We start from the raw sequence: 20,735 nt of genomic DNA on the forward strand, positions 1-20,735 counted from the left end.
CCGAAACCAGCATTGAGGCCTGCTGTCCACCGCAACAATGTACCTTCATTTGTCGCAGCTGCTCTACTATTCCCACACGGTTACCCGCTCTTTACTTTGGTCCTTACGGAATTTACCGTTACAGCGGTGCGTTATATGAGTATTTGAGTTTGAAAAGAGTAGGATTTAGGAAGATCTGTCTGGGTTTATCATCATGGCATCGATCTTTACATATCAGGATGAGCCACCGCGATTACACTCACCGTGGTCTACACCGGGTACTTCAACTCCACAACCACTCCATCTCCCGGATGCCACTCTCAATGGAAGACTACAGCATACGAACGAGCTCACAAAGCTCGAGCCCGAACGGCAGGACGGCCCTACAGAGTACAAACTTCATCTCCTATTACGTCCCCGGCGAAAGATTCTTTCGACTTCGCCGACTACTCCCACCTTGGGACCTCAACAGAGCATTCCTCCATCCGCCACCGGGGCTTCTCGTTCCTTGAGTGAGTCGGCTTTAGACCGCCCCCTCTCTCAACCTTCTGGGCAGGCACGTCAAGCCAGATTACAGCAGCTGACGACACAGCTACTATGGCGACTGCAGCAGTCCTCACCTTTTCATTCGTCGTCGAATGCAAATTTGGTTTTGCCAGTCCTGCCCGAAGCAACACCAAGATTAGGTGTTCCAGAGCGTCCCGCCAAACTCCTTCCAGGTCTAGAGGAAAGCCAAGGTGCTCTCTACGAAATTGGTGTTGCCGACGATGGCACCTTAGTTGGACTGGTCGAGGATGAATTGCAAGAGAGTCTGACCAATCTTGGAGCCATGGCTGCTAGTCTAGGCTGCACTATTAATGTTCTGCGGAAAGTCGTCGTCGGATCGTGCGAATGGAGAGAAGGTGATGGTGGCATGAGCAAAGTCGAATCGCAGAGAGACACGCTCTGGGTTGCTGAAGTTTTAGTCTATCCGGACTCACGAAGACCCGGGGATGCAGATTTGCCAAAACAAACTCTCGATCAGTCACTTGGTGCTTCTGGTGGGGAAGATGTCCTTTCTCTGGCCGAACAAGCTTCCACTGAACAGCTACGAGTCACCTTGGTTGGGACCACTACTTCAGGAAAGTCCTCCCTTCTCGGAACGCTTTCAACTTCTACGCTGGACAATGGCCGGGGGAAAAGCCGGTTGTCATTGCTAAAGCATCGACATGAAATTGCTTCTGGCATCACGAGTTCCGTCGCACATGAACTCATTGGCTATGTAAATGATCGAACTTCTTTGTCTCCGGTCATCAACTATGCCTCAGGCAATGTCTCATCGTGGATAGATATTCACAATCTGGCAGATCGCCTTGTGTTGCTTTCAGATTCACCTGGTGTTCCTCGTTTTGCCAAGTCGACTCTCCGAAGCTTGATATCATGGAGACCGTCTTGGACGATTCTTTGTGTCGCAGCGGATGATAATGAAGAGAATGTAGGTCGAGTTGGAGCAACACTTCCCACGGTCGAGATACTGGCCGATAGTCGGACACCAGAAGCGCCAGACCTGTCACTATGCCATCTTGATTTATGTCTGCGCCTGCGGTTACCATTAATGGTGGTCATCACCAAAATGGATCTCGCCAACAAAACTGGGTTACGACAAGTGTTGGCGAAACTTCTCTCTACTCTCAAGGCGGCCGGGAGGCAGCCGGTAATGCTTAGTAATTCTCCTGGATCCTGCTCGACTCCGGAGGCCGATGGTTCCCTCGCGGAACTTCAATCCATCAACGAGAAGGATCAAGGTGAGATTGATCGGCTGGTGGTGTCCATGCACACTGGCGATGGGTATAAAGTTGTACCAATCATGATGACAAGTGCAGTCACCGGATCAGGGATGAGCAAAGTCCATGCTCTGCTTCGGTCCATCCCCGTTGCCACGTTCTCACCCCTGGGATCCTCCATGACTGCGACTTCCACACACTCATCTCTTTTCCACGTTGACGAAGTCTTCAGCATTCCCCCATCACGCGTCTATACACGAGAGGCCGAGAATCGAGCGGTTCAACAAGGGGTCGTCCTTTGCGGACACGTCTCTCACGGCACACTCTCCATCGGCAATATTCTACAACTCGGGCCATTTGTCGTGGAATCGGATCCGCCATCGGGTCACATATCTCAATCAATTCTGAGGTCGAGTTCTTATTGTGCTGAACGGTCTCATCCAGAAAGACTCACAAGCATTCTTGCAAGATCCTATCAAGGAGAAACTTGGAAAGCTACAAACGCCAGACAGCAGCCCACGGCTGTGTTTCTACCGGTGCGTGTCGTATCCCTTCGAACCCTCCGTCTTCCCGTCGTCCGAATGCGACAGGGCGAGACAGGAACGATCGGAGTTGAACCGATCAGTGGCCAAAATGAGATATCACTGAACAGAGCTCGGAAGGGAATGGTTTTGGTGGACGTTAACGACAGTCTCCCCGGATACTCGGCCTTTTTAGCGGCCTTCACGTCCTCAAGCTTCTCTCGTGCAAATTCCCCTCCTCTCGTACTAGGCAGCCATGCTCTTGTATACGTCAACAGTGTTCGTGCGGCTGTGAGAGTGGCTACGGTAGCATTGGACGATGACCACCAAGAAACCAAAGATGAGCCACGTTCTTCTTCGCCCGAGGCAGAAGTGTTTCGGTTTGACAGCGATGATGAAGCCGAAAATTCAAAGAATGACAACAATGACACACAGAAAGAAAGGGAAATCAGAATATCGTTTAGATTCGTCAGCACAGTGGAATGGATGGAGGTAGGTGATCAAGTCTTGGTTGTCCCCACGGTAACTGCACCTGGACCTGTAACAGGTGCTATGATGTTAAATGTGTCAGGGCTGGCTGGATTAGTGGGCAGAGTATGCGAGGTACTCACTTGATCCCCAGGGAAGAAGGTTGCGTGGTATTCTGCGCACGAGATGTTATGACATATTTCGGCCAACAAGACTATTATTATCTTTTTCAATCAGATCTTCGCTCGTACTGCCGCCGTTGATCCACTGGCTGATCCCTGGAATATTTTCCTATCCACTCCCACCTCTTTTACATGTAACTTTCAACCATCATCCTGTCGGCAGGCAAAGCATTCAATCTCACCCACCTCTTCGAAACAGCGACAGCGACTTCATCTCCATCCGCACTCGCGTCAAACATGAGTAGACTTGCACACACTACCACCTCAATGTCCCCCTGCACTTTCCTTACCGCGGCTACGCGTGCCCTGCACATCCACGCCCTCTACAACGTCCCTGAGCATTATATACCGGTTCCTCATGACCTCGCACTCGCTAGCAAGCACGTCCCTCACGGTAACGACGTCCGGCACACCACGTACCCAAGATCCCAATACCACATCGAGCGTATTGTTGTTCTTGTCCGACTTGGATTTCGTCGGATTCTCCTCGACGCGCTACACGTCCTCGGCCACGACACTCATGGTGCCTTCCCAGATCGTCTCGACGACACTATTGCGGAACAAGTGCACGATGTTCATGATCCCGCCGTCCTCGTTGTCCTCGCAGTATCCGACGCCGCCTAGCGATTCCATACACGCCTGCAGACCCGTGACGCTGTTCAACGTCACCGGCGTCAGCAGGCGGGGAAACGTGTCGACAGATATCTAGTCGTGTAAGATGAGTGGAGAGAAAGGTGTCCCTTTCGTTACGGACCCGTACCCTTCCTCGCTTGCACCAAGCAGTGCGACGCCGAAGAAGACCAAGAGCACGTGCGAGCGATACTTGACGGTCATGCCGGCCATCCACGCGGGGTGCCGTGCGTTGCCGGATCGTAGGGCGTCTCGCGCGGCGCAGATATGCGTTCATGCGCGGCTTACGGCCAGGCCGCGGGCGAGGTAGCCCGCTCCCGCGGATGCGGTGTGCAATCGCGTAATGTCTAGGATCGACCTGATTTCTTTGACGTCTTGACCTTCGGTGCCGATGAGAAGGCGCGCACACCTTTGAGTTCGAATTCGGCAATGGAAACGCATTTGATACCCAGTTTCGACTTGAGTCGTTGGATACGGACGCCATTCGTCTCGGAGGAAGTTGAAGCTTCGGTCGTGGGGGGCGGCCTGGGCCATGAACGAGGAGTGGCCTAGTCGATGGCGGAAAGAGAGGCGTAGAAGGCACTAAGCCCTTTACTGACTCGAGCGAGCAGGACTGTCATGTCGGCGTCGGTCGCGGAAGAAAACCATTTGAATCCGTCGACGAACCAAGGGGCTCCAAGGGCAGACCGTGGGCCGTCTGTCTCGCCCGATGTCGATATCGCGCTTCAATTTCTGCGAAGTGCCGGCGGAGAAGGACTGCAGCTCCGTCCGCCATGGCAGTGGTGCATGTTGTCACAGCGCCTGTTCCGTGCCAAAGATGCAAGGTTGCGTACTGCGGGTTTCTTCGATCGAAGTCCTGTTGGATGCCGGTCTGGGGGAAGCCATGTGCTACTACGCCAGCTCGTGTTTCGATTTGCTTGATAGTACGCCATCCTTCGCTTATACGGAGAGGATTCCGTTTTTATTCTCTTCGCCGAACGTCGTCACAGCGTGGATTAGAGGGAGGTCCCGCGCCACAGTCAATAGTATGTTAGAGGGCAGCCGCCTGAGAAGTCATGGAGATACTTGGGGATATTAGCGGGTATGGAGTTTGGGTAGGTACAAGGAAAGGACGGTGTCGTCTGGTATATACCGTGACTAGTGGTGGAAGAAGATGACTTTCGAGATTCCATGAGACTCACCTGCATGCCTGTTGCATGCTTTCAGTAAATTCCTTTATATGACATGTACTCCGTGATTTGCTCCAGGGATACTCTGGACCTCGGTTTGCTACAGACCAGCCATTTTACGCGAGGCACGTTTCCAACGGCCGAATCAGATCACCCCTCTATTTGATTTTTTGTGCAAGGATCCAAGTCTGCCATTGCTTTATCAACTTCTAGTATGCCACTCAATACCCTCCGTCTCAACCATCAGAAATCCTCCCATCCCAATGATCGCATCGTCTTCATCAAACCCCTCCCCCGACCTCCCTCAGATCAAGCCTCCTACGATCTAGCGGATACATTTCTCCATGCCATCGCCGCACAATGTCTCCCCATCATGAAAAACCACTACCTCTCCGTCACCACACTGGAAGAATACGAACCTAATCCTGAATTTATCGGCCGCAACTTCAACAACGGTGAGATCATCCAGTTGGTCCTTCGAAGCAAGAGTGGCGCATGGGTTCCTTTCAATATGGTGCAGATGGTCATGATGCACGAGCTGGCACATAACTCGCACATGAACCACGGCAGAGATTTCTGGAAGACGAGAAATCTGTATGCAGAGGAGATGAAGGGGCTCTGGTCCAGAGGATACACGGGTGAAGGCTTCTGGGGTAGTGGGCGCACATTGACGGACATGGATGCTGTCATGGGCAACAATGTCTTGAGTAGTGAGGAGCTCCAAGGCCTTCCCATCTGCGGAGGCACGTACCGTAGCCGACGGAAGAAGCGGAAGGCTCCCACTCAGGACCGCCCCCAATTGACCTGGAAGGAAAAGCAGGAGCGGCGGATCGAAAAGAAATTCGGCAGAAATGGCGTCGCTCTCGGGGAGGATGAAGATAAGCGCCTCCATCTCGAGATCAACCGCAAGGGACCGATCGGAGGGAAACCTCGAGTTGCCCAAAGCAAACGAGGCAGAGAGCTACGAGCCGCTGCGGCGCTGGCGAGATTCGAGACGGACAAGAAGGAAGTGGCAGATCTTCAACGACGCGGGAGAAATGACTCGAGCGACAACGGAATCGATCACAGTGGTGGGGACGGTGACGATTACGGAGACGTCGACGTCGACGCCGACCAAGAAGACGCAACGGATGTCAACGGGCAGAAATTACTCGACAGCCACGGCCACGGCATGGTGCGTGTCCGTGACGACGAGGGTACAAATGACATCAACCTCCAGCACGAAATACAGGAAATGGGGTTATTGGATCGGTATTTCAAACGATTTCAAAATCACATAAACCCCCAAAGAAGTAATCGAGAGGCTGATGGTGATGCCCGAACGGAGTCGACACCAAAATCTGACACGGATGTCGGTGGTGGTGCCAGTGCCAGTCACAGTGATCCAGCCACTGGTGCTCAAATCACCATTCTCGACGGCCACGAGCGTGGAAATTCTCCTGGACATGGAAACGAACTTATACTCGAACACGATCAATCATCAATCCAGCTTGAATCATCAACTCCTAAGACTTCTGCCTGGTCTCGGCGTCCATTGACTCCGGCATGGCCCGATTCAGATAAGACTTCTTCTTTCGATGAGGAGCCCGCCACCCAGAACCAGAACGACAGTCCTGCCACGGGCCTTACCCCAGTGCCAGTGCTCAAACTCAGACCCGAGTCAGAGTCTAAGACTTCACGGACCGCTCCGTCTTCCTCGACAGAGTCGACAACAGAGCAGACCATCAGACCTGTCATTACCTCTGCCCGGTCCCAATCACCATCATTATTATGGTCGCCTGTGATAAACTGCCCCATATGCTCGCTCGAGAACCATCGACTCAACGTCATCTGTACGGCCTGCAGCCACGTGCTCGATCTGCAGAAAGATCCACGCTGCTGGTCGTGTCAGAGCGAAGCATGCCGGACCAGCGATTCCTCGTACCTAAACCCCGGTGACGCAGGAGTCTGCGGAATCTGTGGTATGAGGAGGAATAATGTTTGAATTGCTCCGGGTAAAAATCCATGTGTGTTCGACACTTTGTGAGAGACCTGCGTCGCTGGTCGTGTCGGAACGTATTGTGTCAGACTCCCAGGAACAGGTACGTGGCCCTCGTCGTACCGGTACCTGTACTGAATCCCGACAAGGTTGGGGCCTGCGGGGACCGTTGCATGACATGGAGAAACGACGTCTACTGTCTGATGTGTGAAAACGCTACGCTGTGCTGTGTTGTACAATGCTATGCGCGGAGACACATATGCATATGTATGCGTCACTTGTTTGGTATGGGGTGTAAGTGAAGTATTCATCGACCTTTGGGCTTTCCGGTTAAAAAAAAATGAAATGAGAAAAGAAAAAAATAGCGATCATGATGGCGAGGATAAAATGAATTTGCACTGTACAATCTGGATGTATACCACGACATGAACATAAATGATGCCCTTGATATTCAGCGAGAGGATAGAGCCATTGAACACAAAGCATACACGGAGAAAAGGAAATCGGAAGTTACAATTCACGGTAATCGATAGTAGAAGTAAGGCATCCTACAGCAAAAGCCAACCAAGAGAATTGCGTTGAATACAGTTTCATCTCATTCAATTTCGGTATTCTCTTATCGAGATGTACACCTTAGGTAGAGGGTATCCAACTCGTGATTTCACTATTTTTCATTTTCCTTGCTTCATGAAGACCATCAATTTTTCCCTGGTTTTTTTTGGTCAATCAAAGTGGTCTTCAGTTCAATTCAACTCATTTCAAGTACAAATACAGCACACCTTCAGTATGCACCCAACGAACACACGCCCTCATGACTCTTCCAACACTCCAGCAACCCACACACTCTTTCCCCACAGCCGTTCTTACACCGCACTTTCCCCCAATACCCACAAATACAGCAGAACCAGCGTTGGGGTTTCGCGGTGCCCGCATTGTTGCCCACATATATGGGTGCGGATGAGGAAGTCGAATCCTCAAGAGGCTTTGCGCGCGCTGCATTGTAGCTAAGCGGCGGCTCGGCGAGGAGCGCTTGCATTACGCGCTCAGAGGGCATTTTCGGCACGTCGTGCGTAATGAGTAAAGGGTCGCGGTCCAGTGCGGGATCGTAGCTGGGAACAGAGGGAGTTGAGGGTGATTGCAGTGATTGTGATTGTGAGGGTGTTGGTCGTTGTTGTTTCTGTAGTCGGGGGGACTTCTGAGATGTTGATGGTGAGCCCGTTTGTTGGTGGTGGTATTGTTGTTGATGAGCCGTAGAGATAGGAGCGTCTGCCATTTCTACATCACCGTTGCTGCTCGTCGTTGTAGGTGCCTGTTCATTTTTGCTAGGTTCGGGTGTGGATGTACATGTAGATTTGCTCGAGGTCGCAGTCGGCTGTTTCAGTGATGCGGTCCTTCTCGGCTGTGCTCCGGCTCCCTTGAGTCTAGGTATGGATGTGATTGCGTCGTGAGCAGTCATCCCTCGTCTCCTTGTATCCGCTGCCTTTTGCGCCTGTCCCTGTCCATGTCCTGCTTGTGTTCCGGCGTTTGTGGTCGGAGCAATTCCAGCGCTCCCGTACACATTGACTCCCGCTTCTTCATCCGCAAGGTAATGCTGGAATGTCCTGCTGTACGCGAGAATCCTCCTGACATTCTGTGTGGATTTTCGATCTCTGTCTCTCGTCCCATCTCTTTTGGGAACTGGGATATTAACTTCGCGATAATTTTCCTTTCCCAAATCATTTAATCGCTGCTGGATTGCTTTTTCTTGTTTCGCGGAAAGTTTATGCGCAGCTTGCGCAACAACGGTGGTCCCATCACGGCCTCGTTTGCGGGATCCGAAATGGGCAGTTTGGAAAGGGGCGCCAGTGTCCGCAACGTATGTCCAGCCATGAGAGGGACGAGCATTCGCCGCAGTTACTGGAAGCTCTTCGATTAAAGGCATTGTGAGGGTGATATTGGGGGTGGGGGGAAAAGTGAGAGATGTGATGGAAACGGTGGAGAGCAAATCTACCGGGAAGCTCACGTGGGTCCTCACCCAAACCGTGCCGCTTTTAAAATCGCAACTGACTTTATCTGATGGTCTTCCTTGCCTATAATTTACCCTTCCCTCAAATCAAGACCTACAATTTGTAATAGAAAATGAAGTTATGTTTAGGTCCTTTTGATCGGGCTCTACAGTACGGTCGTCTTCCTCCCAGCAGAGGATTTCGACATCTTCCGAAACGCCCTCTTACGTTTTCCCCGTAGCAAATCCCCCTTTTGCTCATCCCTTATCTCTCGCTTTTTCATTTTTTTTCTTTTCCTCGGCCTCTCTTCGCCAGGTACCACCGTATCTCCACTGCACGCCTATACCCAGCAACGCCACAACCTGCGCCGCAACACAGACCGTAAATGCCCACCCGACTCCGATGTCATTCACCATCGGCATCACAATGCTAGACCCGCCTGCCGCGAATAAACACCGCGCGAGATTAAGACTCGCACTTGCGGCGGCGCTTCGATCAGAAAAGACATCGACAAGGTACGTCATGATCACCGACTGCGTCGAGATGGTGGTCCAACCAGTGATGAATGTGGACACGATGGGGACAGCAATATTGACGTGATTGGGATATTGGATAGTCCATCCAAAGAGGAGAATGGATATGCATTGCAGAAGAGCAAATATGGGGACGAGACGGAGGCGGGCGACCTCGAGCGGGAATTCGTCGTTAGAGGAGGCCGTCGAGACGGAGACGTCGTGGTTGCTACTGAGACTGCCTCGGGTTGACCGCGTCTCACTTTTGGCCTTGACGCGGCGGTAGTCGGCATCGAGGATTTTACCTGTGATGAGCGTGCCGATCATGGAGCCTACCCCGTTGGCAATGAAGGTCAGACCAATTTGGGTCTCACCAAGGCCGTAGCGGGTTTTGAAAAGGGTGGACATGGCCGTGATGCTCATTTGCCAAACCGCATAATAGATGGCCAGGGAGACGATGATGGGGGCTGCTTGTTTGCTAATGAGGATGCGGAAGGGTCCTCTAAGATCGATGGGTTTTCTCGCCGGGGGAGGCGGCGGAACAGATCCTGGATCCGACGTGAGCGTGGTGGTTCGTTGGTAAAAGTACAACGGATATCTTGCCACGGGATTCGATGGCATGCGGCTCCCATTTGCGACGAGCGATCTCAGAGTCTCTGGAAGTAGGAGGATCAACAGCAACAGGAAGACACCACTGTAGATGCTCAAAAACCAAAAGATTGCTCTCCATCCTAAAGACCCAGCCAGAGCGCCTCCGATCACCGGGCCCACAGCCACAGGCACCAGCAGTCCCGCTTGGAAGACCCCCATGAAGCCGCCCCGGTCGCTTCGCGTGGTGATGTCTCCGATCACACCTGACCCTATAGCAATCGTGCTTGCACTCCCGGTGCTTTGCAAACATCTCAGGACGATCAAGGTGGCATAATTCTTCGCTTCTGCCAGGCCGATGCATGCACCCAGAAATACGAGAAAGGTACAGCAGTACGCAATCCGACGTCCCTTGACATCGGAAATCGGGCCCCACAGACTGGGTGCTATGCCTTGGAAGATGAGGTACGAGGTCACTGTGAGGTTGATGAGCTCGATGGACACAGAGATATCGGCTGCAATCGTCGGAAGGGCAGGAAAGTAAATATTCGATGCAAATCCCGAGACTGATCTTACGTTAGTCGGAACCACAGACGTCGGCGGCAGGATTTAAGGACTCACAGGTTGCGGCTATCGAAACGATGGCCACGATTAATGCTTTTTGTCTTTTGTCAAAGATGCTGTAAGGCATATTGGGAATGGGGGCTGACGGTGTGGTTCCAGTGGTGGCATCGGGAACTGAAGAGTGGTCGTTTTGGTCATCTTTGCTCATGGTTCTCTATTCAATGCTATCTGTAGGTGGTTTCGTGGAGTTTCGGTCAAGGCTGACGTTGAGGGTTGGGGATTGCCGACTGATATGTATCTCGTCTTAACGCGGAGTTGAGCAACACAAACGCCTCCGGAGTTGAGAGCCTGGGTTTGTCAAAAAGCCAATCACAGAGCGTCAGCTCCCGTTCAGGGGATAATGGCCCGGAGTTGAGGTTCCCAGGCTCCGCCTCACAGTTCGAAAATAAAATTTGTTCAATGTCACTCGTACGAAGATGTTGCGTTAACGTCTGCTACTCCTGACATTGTCTCCTGGCCATCGTGACAATGGCCCTGGCCCAGCAATCAACCGAGGATCCTCTGAGCTTTGGTCGACACTATGCAGTCCTCAATCTCGATTTGATGTCGCTCCTGATAGACGGTATCAGGGACACAGCGGCCGGACAAGCGTTCATCTCGAACTGCATCAGATGGAACGACGCAGTCCATCAGAAAGATTCCTCGGCCACTGACGATCTTTACAAATTTCTCCTTCGCAAACCCTTCGCAGCCTGATCTCAGCCGGGATGCACTATTTACCAGATCGCTGGAGGCCTTCGGGCCCTTTACAAAGAATTTCCCTCGACGTGCAGATCGATTCTCTCTTCGCGGTCGATGAGCGAGATATCGTCGTTCAGAAGACAAGATGGTACGCTGGTGCGGGAAATAGCTGGGAGCAAATTCTGCGGGCGCAGAATATTGACACTGTTGTAATCGTATGCAATCAACCCTCTAGGCCGAATTGGGACCGACAGTGGCCGCTACAGTCAGGCCTGAGCCTCTCCCGCGTCGTGATGAGTACGGTTTATCGACTGTTCGACCTCGACTCTAAAGTTTATGTCATTTCGGACAATGTGTTGGAATTGCCGGTGGACCAGAATGCAGATTTCTCGAAAGTCTTGCTCGACACGCCTCTGCCAAAGATGAGTCTGAATACAATCTCTGTTGAAGATGCTCTGCTGGCACTGGGGGGATCTTAGGACCGTTCCACGTCCGAAGTCGTCTCTCCATTGGGGTAGTTCAACCACCATGTGTACAACTCGTAACCGCATAGAGCATTGTTCCATATTCATCTAAGTTTTCCAGCCATTTATCCACTCTGCTGCGTCGTTCGAGAATGGCGGCCTCGGCCAAATCGGCAGGGATGGGCCAAAGTTCATCAATACGAAGGCCTCCACCGGTCCATTCGGCCAAGTACAGGTTGTAGACCACTTCCCACTCGTGTCGAGATTGTGCTTGCCACAAGAGTTTGTTTGCTGGAGCGAGCAATCCCCGCAGCTCCGTCCCAAGGAAGGTCGGGAGACCATCTTGGGTCGACAAGACGCTGTCGAAAAGATACATTGTGTACAATGTCCGCCGCTTGGCCTCGGCGACGATCCAGGCTTCCCATCGGGGACGGACATGTTGCAGTTCCGCCGAACACATGAGACCTCGCCGAGAACTTGCACATGCAAGCTCTTGAAGGTTCATCATCGCCTGGCGGAGGAAGGGATGGGAACCTTGCCGGAGCTGAAAGAACAACACCATAGCGTAAATCAAATAGGCTTGAAATGCAGCAAGCAGAACCATGTCATCATACGTTCCGTGTTGCTCGTACAGGTTGTTCATCTCCCGCTGCAGGATGTCCGCCACGACGCCATCACTCCCGGGTAAAGGCGTTTGGCAGATGCGAACGAGGCTAAGGCAAGCAGAGAGCGGTGGGCTTATTGCTAAATCCACCATCTGTGACGAGTGCAGAAAGGGTGGAATTCCATGGCCGCCGATGGTGGCAGCCGCGAAGGACTTGAGAATCCGATAGATGAAAGCGTTGATGTGGGCAGGATATTCTTTGAGCGCCTGCCCGGGGACGGGGATGTAAACATTCAGCCAGCGGTTGCTAATGCTATCGACATCAATAGGACAGACGAGGTCAAGACTTGAAAAGTTTAAAGCCTCGGACTCCTTTGAGTCTGCAGACATGCGAACGGCCGCATGAAGCTTTGGACCAAGAGGAAATTGAGCCTTTGTGGCGGTCGTCGCGCAGTTGTTGACGAGGACACTGCCAGTCATTGTCTGACCCATCGAGTTATCTCCAACAGGTATCTCACGCTCGGGGGTTAAAAGGAGACCGCCGGCAGATGCAGAGAATGGGCTGTACGGTTCTGCATCATCATGGCCACGCGTGCGTCGAGTTGAAGCCTCAGAAGAAATTGCCCGCGGATAGATGCAAGAGAGACCTCGCTGAACGCATCTACCACAGATTCTTGCATTGTGGTCACATCTTGCCTTGGCGATGACACATTGTTGGCAAGCTTTTTGTCGAGAAGTGGCATATCTCGTAGTTTTCATGGTGAGATACGCGAGGAGTCGTCCCAGCACTGCGTCATGCGGCTGAGTTGTAGTCGACCTGAAAATTTGATAGGGATACAGATACTATAAAAAGCCGGAGATATCTAGATGCTTACCTATGGTAGCACGTTTGATGATTGTTCGAGAAGAGTTGGACGAGCGGCCGCATCTCCCTACGGGCGTGCAGATAAGATAAGATCTGACGCGCGGATAGAAAGATCTTGTCCAATGACAGCGCGCAAGGCTCGCTGCAGGTTTATGGTCAATGAACACGGATGCCCCATATGTTGATTGGCATCAACCTTTTAAGAAAAGCCTCCATGGGTGGGTTCCCGGCAGCGGTTTCGGGTACCTTCACAGGTTCGACTTCAATGATCCAACTTGCATTATCTGGACCCTGCTGTCTTGTGGGCATCTCCCTTTGTCAAACTGGGGGTGCAAATCGAGACGTATTGAATGTTCTGTTCGTTTGATAACTGGTCTTGCCAGAATGTCAGTATATACACGTTTGGTTGACATCTTTTCTACTCCTATTCTTTCCCTATAGGGGTGATAACCCTTTTCCAAGTAAAGGGGTGCTGCCCATTGTTCAACACCCTTCTACGATTCTCAACCTTGGGTGAGCCCTCGACGAGTTCGAGAACGGCGGATACTAACAACGACGACATCCCAAGTTTACATAACAAGAGGTGCCAATTACGCTAAAAGCTTTTCACCAAGTTTGCGCCCTTCGGGACAACCAAATACGGCCCCCTCTGACGGCCTTTTTGTCTTCGTGAATCGCGGACACACTGCACTATATTGCTGCTCAGAGTAAGACAAGATGTGACTATACATCGTTTGCGTGTAGTACATCTGTCCCGTGAGCCTTACATAAATATTACCTCTTCACAACTGATTAACCAGATAACTGACTTGGAAATCCAATTTGTACTTTCCCTTGTTCGACCGCCCCGCCTTAGCTCTTACTCTTCCTCAGAGAAGGTACCTGAACGCAGGATGCGAATCTCCAAGAGTGGTGACATCTAGCTGCTGATCATCTTCAACAGAACCATACATCTCATCCCTCTGTCTATTGATGTGACGGAGCCGGAAATAAAGGCCCAAGGAGAATATGACAACAAGCCCGGTGAAACCGCAACCGATGGCGCATCCCTTGATGAAAAAGGGCCTCAGAGGCAGTCAGCAAATGTCTATCGCAGCAACTGAAAAAGAAATTCATGTGAAGCAGGGAGCCGGGGTTTGGACTAACCCATCTTCCTTAGGAAAAACCGCTGAGCTAAGGAAAGAGCTACATTGGCCGAATATCGCGAGGATAGCAAGCCCAGCACCACGCTTGGATTCACTACTGTTGTTGTTGAGGAGCCATGTGATCTATTTCCATCGAAATTAGTCGATGAGCGTCCCGACTCGGGAACAAGATATTGGTGAAGACTTGTGAATCACTTACGTTGATGCACAGAGCCGGAAAGATACCACAAACGGCGAGCCAGACACCAAGGTAACGGACGCGAACTTGGTCCATATCCTCGATGATCGCAAGAAGCAAGTAACCAATGGCACCGACTCCGGCGGCAAAGGCAATAATGAAGCTCCGTCTACCCCACCTGTCGCTGACAAAAGCGGCAACAACGCAGAGCAGGAAGGATACGAAATAGACAGGTGCCGTTAGACCTTGAGCATTGATGCTGGAGTATCCCATTCCTTGGACGATGGTGGGAAGGAAGTTGGACAACCCTGCAAAGGAGTAGTTGCACATGAAATGAATCATGGTGTGGACGACGTTCCTATAGTCTGTCGCACCCGCGAAGAACTGTCTCCATTGGATTTGACTCTTCCTGGTGTGATCGCGGGTCTGCATCCTTTCCACGGCATGAGTTTGCTCCGCCTCGCTCAGGAACTTGGCAGAACCCGGCGAGTCTGGAAGGAAAAAGAAGACCATAGGAGCAAACAGGACGGTGGGAGCTCCTTCGATGATGAACAGGAGTCGCCATGGCTCGATGGAATTCTTGATATGAGTGATGCCGAAGGCCAATGCTCCAGCAAAACAGTTGGCCAAAGGAGACATACCCAACAATAAAGAAGTTCGGAAGGCTAGTTCCCGACGTTGATAGAAAAGAGAGAGGAAGTAGGGCCTTGCCAATAGTCAGCACAACGAAACGATCCGCGAGGTTGGGGGCGACTGACGCTCCCGCGCCGAAGCTGGCCTCAAAAATGCCCAAAAAGACGCGGCAAACCACCAGATGGCTCATTTGGTGCGCGGCGCCGGAAGACATGGCACATGCTCCCCAAAGCACGCACAACAATGAGACGTAGATATGTGCCGGAAAGATCTTCCAGAGGAGCGTGGTCTGATTTATCTCGTGAGCTAGATGGTTACTCCAATGACCCAACGTGTGACTCACCCACTCGAAAACAACATATGCAATGTAGAAAGAGTTCAATACCCAAGTCCACTGCGCGCTGGACAAACCCAAGTCTTCTTGGGCGCCTGCTGTCTTTGCGTTCCCAATATTTCCCCGGTCAAGGTAGGACAAGACGTATAAGATGCAGACGATGGGGACCAGCCGACGATCAAACTGGGAGAAATGAGCATGTTGAAACATGGAAAGACGATGAGGAGCTTACAGCTCTGCGGATGGCTTTCTCTTGTTTGGCCGTCACCGTTATTCTAGTGGTCATCTCGGCCACCGATGTAGTAGTGGGAGCTTCCTCTAGGTGCATCTCCTTCTCGTTGGGTTTCTCGGTAGGGGTATCCATAATGACCAAAGAAGGTTCGTGACCTTTTAAAGAAGTTGAAAAAAGGAGAAAGAGAAAAAGTAAATGTGTCAGTGGGATTGAGGTAGACACAGCTATAGGTATCTAAAGCCTTATGAGGAATCGACCACTTTTTTTATGGATCGACCAAGGCACAAAAGTTTTTTCATTGCTGGAAAGTTCGCCCTGTCCCTGGAGTGCCCTAGGAGATTCTCAGTCTCCGGAACTTGAGAAAATGCGGGGAGCGGAAAGCACTGGGTGTGGGCGGAATATCAAAGTTTCCGGGGGTGGATCCATTTCGGGGTCCCCAGACGGCAAAGTCGGGGTTTCATACGTTTTGGCCTCCAGCGCCGTCCACACAATCATCCGAGGGAAGGTGGATTGGTCCTCTGACGGGGGAACCTGCGGTAGGTCAGACTTATGTGGCTGCAAGCCAATCGGAAAGATGTCTTTCTGCCGGAAGAGGGGGGTTGGTGAAGTCCTCTTTCCGCGGCTTGTCTCGTTACAGAAGCAGCAATACCGGGTGTTGTGTAATCTTTCTTGTGAGACACTCCGTAATATGGAAGATAGATAATACTCCTCCACATAGAGGTGTGGAGATTGGCATATGTAGGACACAAGCAAGCGGGTATCGGATCGTCTATTCTCCCTCTCCCTGGAGGTGGCGGGTGAACAGAGCATCGTGGCGTGAGTTATGATTAGAAGAGACATGCCGTGGAGAGATGGAGCCCGTTCGTATGTTGCAACGGAAATACCTTGGGACAAAAAGCTAAACCATAACATTCCCCGTGCCATCTATTCCCGGTCAATTGCCTCGAACACACTCATGAAACTGCCTGCTCCAAACCCGCTGAAGTTGTTGCGGTAGGTCAGTCCATAACGTGCTTGGTGAAGCGTAGCAACGAACAACTCCCCTCATCGAAATCAATCAAGATCCCAAGTTGCCTAAGCTTCGGGAAATCCTACGTGATTGTAATACCAGGAGCAGAGATTCTCTTCTCCATCGATGAGTGGGAGGAATTCGGTACCATAATGGACTCGACATCTCGTCCGAGGCCTTCGACTGGATCCAGAGCAGTAGCATCACACGCTGTCCGTAACGAAGATCTCACCTTTGTTCTCACCTCACCGCTGCATGCGTACAAGTCCAGCAATGCGTCACGATCTTCTCAAGGATATCTGTATAGAATATTCAGCTCTGAAATCCGTCGTCATGGCATCGGCTAACCAAAAGATAAAGATGCCCATTGACGAATCTGCAAAGGCACTGAAAAGGTCACAAATCGAGGAATATGTCGACTTTCATGGTGGATAGGTGTTCAACATATCACACTTTGCACAGATGACGTTGTTCGAATATGTATCTAACCTGTCCGGTATACAATCCACTTGAAACCCATTCTGGTGACTTAATATGCAGCGGCTTGCTTTGTGTTGTCGACATACCAGTGGACATTCCCGTAGCCTTTATATAAATTGATCTGTTCCTTGGGTTCCTCAGCGACCAGGAAGGTGTGCAGGGATGTCTCTTTGGAGCTGCTGAGAGGCTCGTAGGTAGACGCCAAATAGGACTGGGTAGCTGCAGGAGGAGCCACTCTACCGATGCGGAAAGGATTCTCCGGCCTTAAGTCGTGGTCCTTATTCGTAGACCTAGTCATTTATCAACCCTCTCTCTAAATGATCTTTGATCAGTTTGACAGCATCACATTCCCTCAATCGACATACGGATGTTCGCCGCCGGCTAGCTTCTGGAACATCCGAACCCCAGGCTTCCAAGTTGACCAGAGGGAAGCACGGTGCGAAGTGAGTAGCTAATCGCCATACACTGACAGGCATTCCCGTCAAAACGTGTGATAGCCGATCTTTTCTGCTGGATCACACGAGTCACTTTTAATCCGCTTTCAGCCGGACGTGTCCGACTGTGGCATAGAGCCGGCTCCGAAGCTATCCGGGCTCATAAATTTCATAAGCGTCCGGATAAGCAGCAACACTAGCCAGGAAAATCAAGACCGATGCATATGATGGATTCCATATGATCGGCAGTGATAGAGCGTCATCGACACATCCCCTTGTCACAGACGAGTTGCATGATAACTACCGCGACTCAGCTCAACAAGAATGATAGTGCGGTGCTAGTTGAGGCCCCGCCCAAGCAATTTGCGGGCCCTAAAAGATTGTTCCCCGGGCAAAAACTGATAAGATGTGGTGAATGGGCAGAGAACGCGATAAAGGAGTTGAGGTCGCAGGGCATTTTAGCCTAACTTGAGTAGTATGATAAGGAGCGAGGTTCGCAGGAATACAAAGCCAATACAAACACATCGAAGCAAGAATTGGGTTTCATTTACGACTGGGAAGAGATCGACTCGTTGGCCACGGGTAACCACGCGAGTCAAGACCATAGTTCTGTGGCTATTGTTTTGAGCCAGGGGTATTTTACTGGACAAGGATCTATGATCGTTTCCAAATGATCTGGCCAGTCATCATCAAAACGGAATGACCATGAAGCAGCGCAAAATTCCCAGTAGCTTGGATACCATCCAGCTTTTTCCCAGTCGATCAATACAACATCGTAGTTCGCTTCTGGGATGACTTCGTCGTTACTTGCAGAGCTTGCAGACATTGCTGAAATTTCTCGCGACCTGATTATGATGTTCTTGCGCTGGAAGTCGCCATGAGTGAATACAGACCGGTGATTTTGGAGGACCTTCTGCAAGTTGCGACGATAGAAGTCGGATCGGTACGTCCCAAGATTGCTGAACGAGTCAATAACCTTAGCCTTCTCGGCTAAACACTCTCTCAGCCGCTGGCAAATAGTGCTTTTCTGTATCTTAGACAGGACTGGCCAGAGTGACAGTAAATTTCCACCTCGAATATACTCCATAACAATGTAGAGTAATCCATTCTCTGTTGATCGATAGATAGCATACACGGCTGGGATTGGCACCGACGTTGATTGTCGAACGAATATCATTGTTTCCGCCTCAGCTTGCTCGATTTGTCCATACTTGATAATAAATTTCTTGCCAACACGGACAACCTTTCGGCCCCCAAGTTCACTGAGGACTTCATCCGGCGACGCAATGTCTTCCTTTGTTGGCAACTCGAAAGGAATCTCAGGAGCGTAGTATGGAAGTTGAAGAAGCCCGTCTTGTGGAACCGCCATACTGGGTCAGAGTAACCACTGCAGGAACCTTGAAGCGCAGCAAGATCAACTTATTAGCGGATTAATTGATTGATGGAAGAAAGGTATAGTCCACCAAGTTGATCTACCCAATATCAACAAGGAACGGTTGTGGACACCAAACTTGGCACCAAATTCGATGCGCAGTTATGAACCGAGCTTTTGTGCGGCATGTTACGCGCAAAACAGTGGGTAGAGGTCAACCGAGGAAGAAGGCAAAGTCCATCTGGGAGAGGGAGAGATGGGGGAGAGAAACCCCACCAAAAACCGGCGGCACTAACCCCAGCCAATCGTGTCGATTCAATTATTTAGAGCCTGGTTTGGCTCTTTGGTAGAGCTCACCTGAGGGCCCCTGGTAGCGCCACGACCATAAGCTTTGCGGATTAACGGTGATGTCAAATCAATTAATTTGAGGGCGCTGTCCTCCGGAAGCGAGCGCGAGGGGCAGAAAGGATTATGTAGCTATCTACGAGGTACAGTACAAAAATGAGTGTACAGAAGGTATGGAACCTTCCAGTTGATTGCGCGTCACCATGAATTGGGCAGCTGAGACTGAATCGGGCACGTACTCAACAGGTTAAAGCGGCCTTCGCTCACCGTCTAGGATTAAGCCGTATATGACAATTAGGGTTTTCGTTCACGAGTAATATTGGTAGCGTGGTATACGGTCCTTCACCACATGACCTGTTTTGGTCCGACGGTGATGTAATACTATCTGGGCCTTTTGAAGTCCGGAAGATAACCAGAAGCACTCCTATCTGGCAGACTTTTTTGAGAAGCACTTCGTGCCATCGTTCAACCAATCTCGACCCACATTTAGCCATTCCGATCTCTAAAGGAAAAACATTATGGTCAAAGAGGGTCCCATAAAAAAAGAGTTTCCAGGTTTCGATTGTTGACTGGGAGAACGCTGGTTGGTACCCTGAGTATTGGGAGTATGTTGCTGCCTTCTTTGCATTTAGCTGGGATCAGGATGACTAGCCTCTAAAAATCGAAGAATGCATTGGCGCATGGGCTTTAGAGGCTGTAGCTTTTAGAATGATATACTAGGACTTGCTGTTCTAAGCTGTTCATTTCAGAGCAGATTAGAGTCGAGATAAACTCTGTACACTTTATTGTACCTTATTAGTTCTGTAGGGTATACCCGTATCCCGCAGAATGTGCTTTTAATGTAGTATGCCAGTTGCAGACTCTGCGCTTGACTAATATTTGCCCTGCAAAGCCGTAAACGTTCGGCCCCATTCGGCGCATCGATATTTTGTGCGGCCCCCTGGAGGCTCAGGCACCCTCCGGCATCCCTCATATCAAATCGTCTGATCTTCCGCAATAAGACTCGTATAATTGCCGCCCGGTCTGTCTCAGCCTGGCGGACATGTCGCGTCTTTGTTGGCCATAGGTACATCTTCCAAGTGTGAGACTTTACTAGGTTGCGATTGGCCCAGCCACCAGGTTTGCAAAAGGCAGATACTATTGAAGTCGATACAAGAGTCGGCGTCGAGTATCGAGGTACTAGAATTGAGCCTCCAAGCCATATTATTCCACACCTTCCCATTATTTCGGTCGATACTATTCTGAGGCATCTGAGCTTGCATTCTATCTCCATTCTTCACCATGTGGGCCAGTTTCATTCGCAAGAAGCTCGCTTTGTCTGAAAAAAGACAGCTATTGCCTTATCTAGTGCATGCTCCCTCAATTTTTCGATTCCAACGCCAGCCTCAGCCCAAACACGGTCAGACTCTCAAGAAAACACCAGAATTACGGCCATATTCAAAACTCGGGAGCTTCCAAGAAGGGAAATGGTACTGCAACTGTAATCTTCTAGCTACTTGGAAAGGAGTAAAGAAATGTTCCCCCAATAAGGGTAAGAGGTGTAAGTAATGCTCCTAGCGA

The 20,735-nt window shown here is 50.8% G+C and overlaps 11 protein-coding genes across 11 annotated transcripts; 4 read left to right on the forward strand and 7 right to left on the reverse strand.

Moving 5' to 3' along the window:
• Window positions 1-193: 193 nt before the first annotated feature.
• Z518_03937 (uncharacterized protein) lies at window positions 194-2,878 on the forward strand (the record flags this gene model as incomplete). The annotated part of the gene is made up of 1 exon (XM_013417645.1): window positions 194-2,878. One exon carries the CDS (start codon window positions 194-196, stop codon window positions 2,876-2,878), a length of 2,685 nt encoding a protein of 894 aa, XP_013273099.1.
• Window positions 2,879-3,408: 530 nt separating this feature from the next.
• On the reverse strand, window positions 3,409-3,756 carry Z518_03938 (uncharacterized protein; the record flags this gene model as incomplete). The annotated part of the gene is made up of 2 exons (XM_013417646.1): window positions 3,409-3,568; window positions 3,668-3,756. 2 exons carry the CDS (start codon window positions 3,754-3,756, stop codon window positions 3,409-3,411), a joined length of 249 nt encoding a protein of 82 aa, XP_013273100.1.
• Window positions 3,757-4,926: 1,170 nt separating this feature from the next.
• Z518_03939 (uncharacterized protein) lies at window positions 4,927-6,696 on the forward strand (the record flags this gene model as incomplete). The annotated part of the gene is made up of 1 exon (XM_013417647.1): window positions 4,927-6,696. One exon carries the CDS (start codon window positions 4,927-4,929, stop codon window positions 6,694-6,696), a length of 1,770 nt encoding a protein of 589 aa, XP_013273101.1.
• Window positions 6,697-7,471: 775 nt separating this feature from the next.
• Window positions 7,472-8,611, reverse strand: Z518_03940 (uncharacterized protein; the record flags this gene model as incomplete). The annotated part of the gene is made up of 1 exon (XM_013417648.1): window positions 7,472-8,611. The coding sequence occupies one exon, from the start codon at window positions 8,609-8,611 to the stop codon at window positions 7,472-7,474; it is 1,140 nt and encodes a 379-aa protein (XP_013273102.1).
• Window positions 8,612-8,932: 321 nt separating this feature from the next.
• On the reverse strand, window positions 8,933-10,547 carry Z518_03941 (uncharacterized protein; the record flags this gene model as incomplete). The annotated part of the gene is made up of 2 exons (XM_013417649.1): window positions 8,933-10,341; window positions 10,397-10,547. 2 exons carry the CDS (start codon window positions 10,545-10,547, stop codon window positions 8,933-8,935), a joined length of 1,560 nt encoding a protein of 519 aa, XP_013273103.1.
• Window positions 10,548-10,867: 320 nt separating this feature from the next.
• On the forward strand, window positions 10,868-11,095 carry Z518_03942 (uncharacterized protein; the record flags this gene model as incomplete). The annotated part of the gene is made up of 1 exon (XM_013417650.1): window positions 10,868-11,095. The coding sequence occupies one exon, from the start codon at window positions 10,868-10,870 to the stop codon at window positions 11,093-11,095; it is 228 nt and encodes a 75-aa protein (XP_013273104.1).
• An 11-nt stretch (window positions 11,096-11,106) lies between these two features.
• Window positions 11,107-11,559, forward strand: Z518_03943 (uncharacterized protein; the record flags this gene model as incomplete). The annotated part of the gene is made up of 1 exon (XM_013417651.1): window positions 11,107-11,559. The coding sequence occupies one exon, from the start codon at window positions 11,107-11,109 to the stop codon at window positions 11,557-11,559; it is 453 nt and encodes a 150-aa protein (XP_013273105.1).
• A 40-nt stretch (window positions 11,560-11,599) lies between these two features.
• Window positions 11,600-12,907, reverse strand: Z518_03944 (uncharacterized protein; the record flags this gene model as incomplete). Its single annotated transcript, XM_013417652.1, has 1 exon — window positions 11,600-12,907. One exon carries the CDS (start codon window positions 12,905-12,907, stop codon window positions 11,600-11,602), a length of 1,308 nt encoding a protein of 435 aa, XP_013273106.1.
• A 975-nt stretch (window positions 12,908-13,882) lies between these two features.
• On the reverse strand, window positions 13,883-15,667 carry Z518_03945 (uncharacterized protein; the record flags this gene model as incomplete). The annotated part of the gene is made up of 6 exons (XM_013417653.1): window positions 13,883-14,078; window positions 14,160-14,281; window positions 14,358-15,042; window positions 15,095-15,258; window positions 15,313-15,486; window positions 15,536-15,667. The coding sequence occupies 6 exons, from the start codon at window positions 15,665-15,667 to the stop codon at window positions 13,883-13,885; spliced, it is 1,473 nt and encodes a 490-aa protein (XP_013273107.1).
• A 1,406-nt stretch (window positions 15,668-17,073) lies between these two features.
• Z518_03946 (uncharacterized protein) lies at window positions 17,074-17,322 on the reverse strand (the record flags this gene model as incomplete). Its single annotated transcript, XM_013417654.1, has 1 exon — window positions 17,074-17,322. The coding sequence occupies one exon, from the start codon at window positions 17,320-17,322 to the stop codon at window positions 17,074-17,076; it is 249 nt and encodes an 82-aa protein (XP_013273108.1).
• Window positions 17,323-18,053: 731 nt separating this feature from the next.
• Window positions 18,054-18,827, reverse strand: Z518_03947 (uncharacterized protein; the record flags this gene model as incomplete). The annotated part of the gene is made up of 1 exon (XM_013417655.1): window positions 18,054-18,827. The coding sequence occupies one exon, from the start codon at window positions 18,825-18,827 to the stop codon at window positions 18,054-18,056; it is 774 nt and encodes a 257-aa protein (XP_013273109.1).
• Window positions 18,828-20,735: the final 1,908 nt, after the last annotated feature.

Source organism: Rhinocladiella mackenziei (assembly GCF_000835555.1).
Source record: "Rhinocladiella mackenziei CBS 650.93 unplaced genomic scaffold supercont1.3, whole genome shotgun sequence".
NCBI classification, from domain to species: Eukaryota; Fungi; Ascomycota; class Eurotiomycetes; order Chaetothyriales; family Herpotrichiellaceae; genus Rhinocladiella; species Rhinocladiella mackenziei.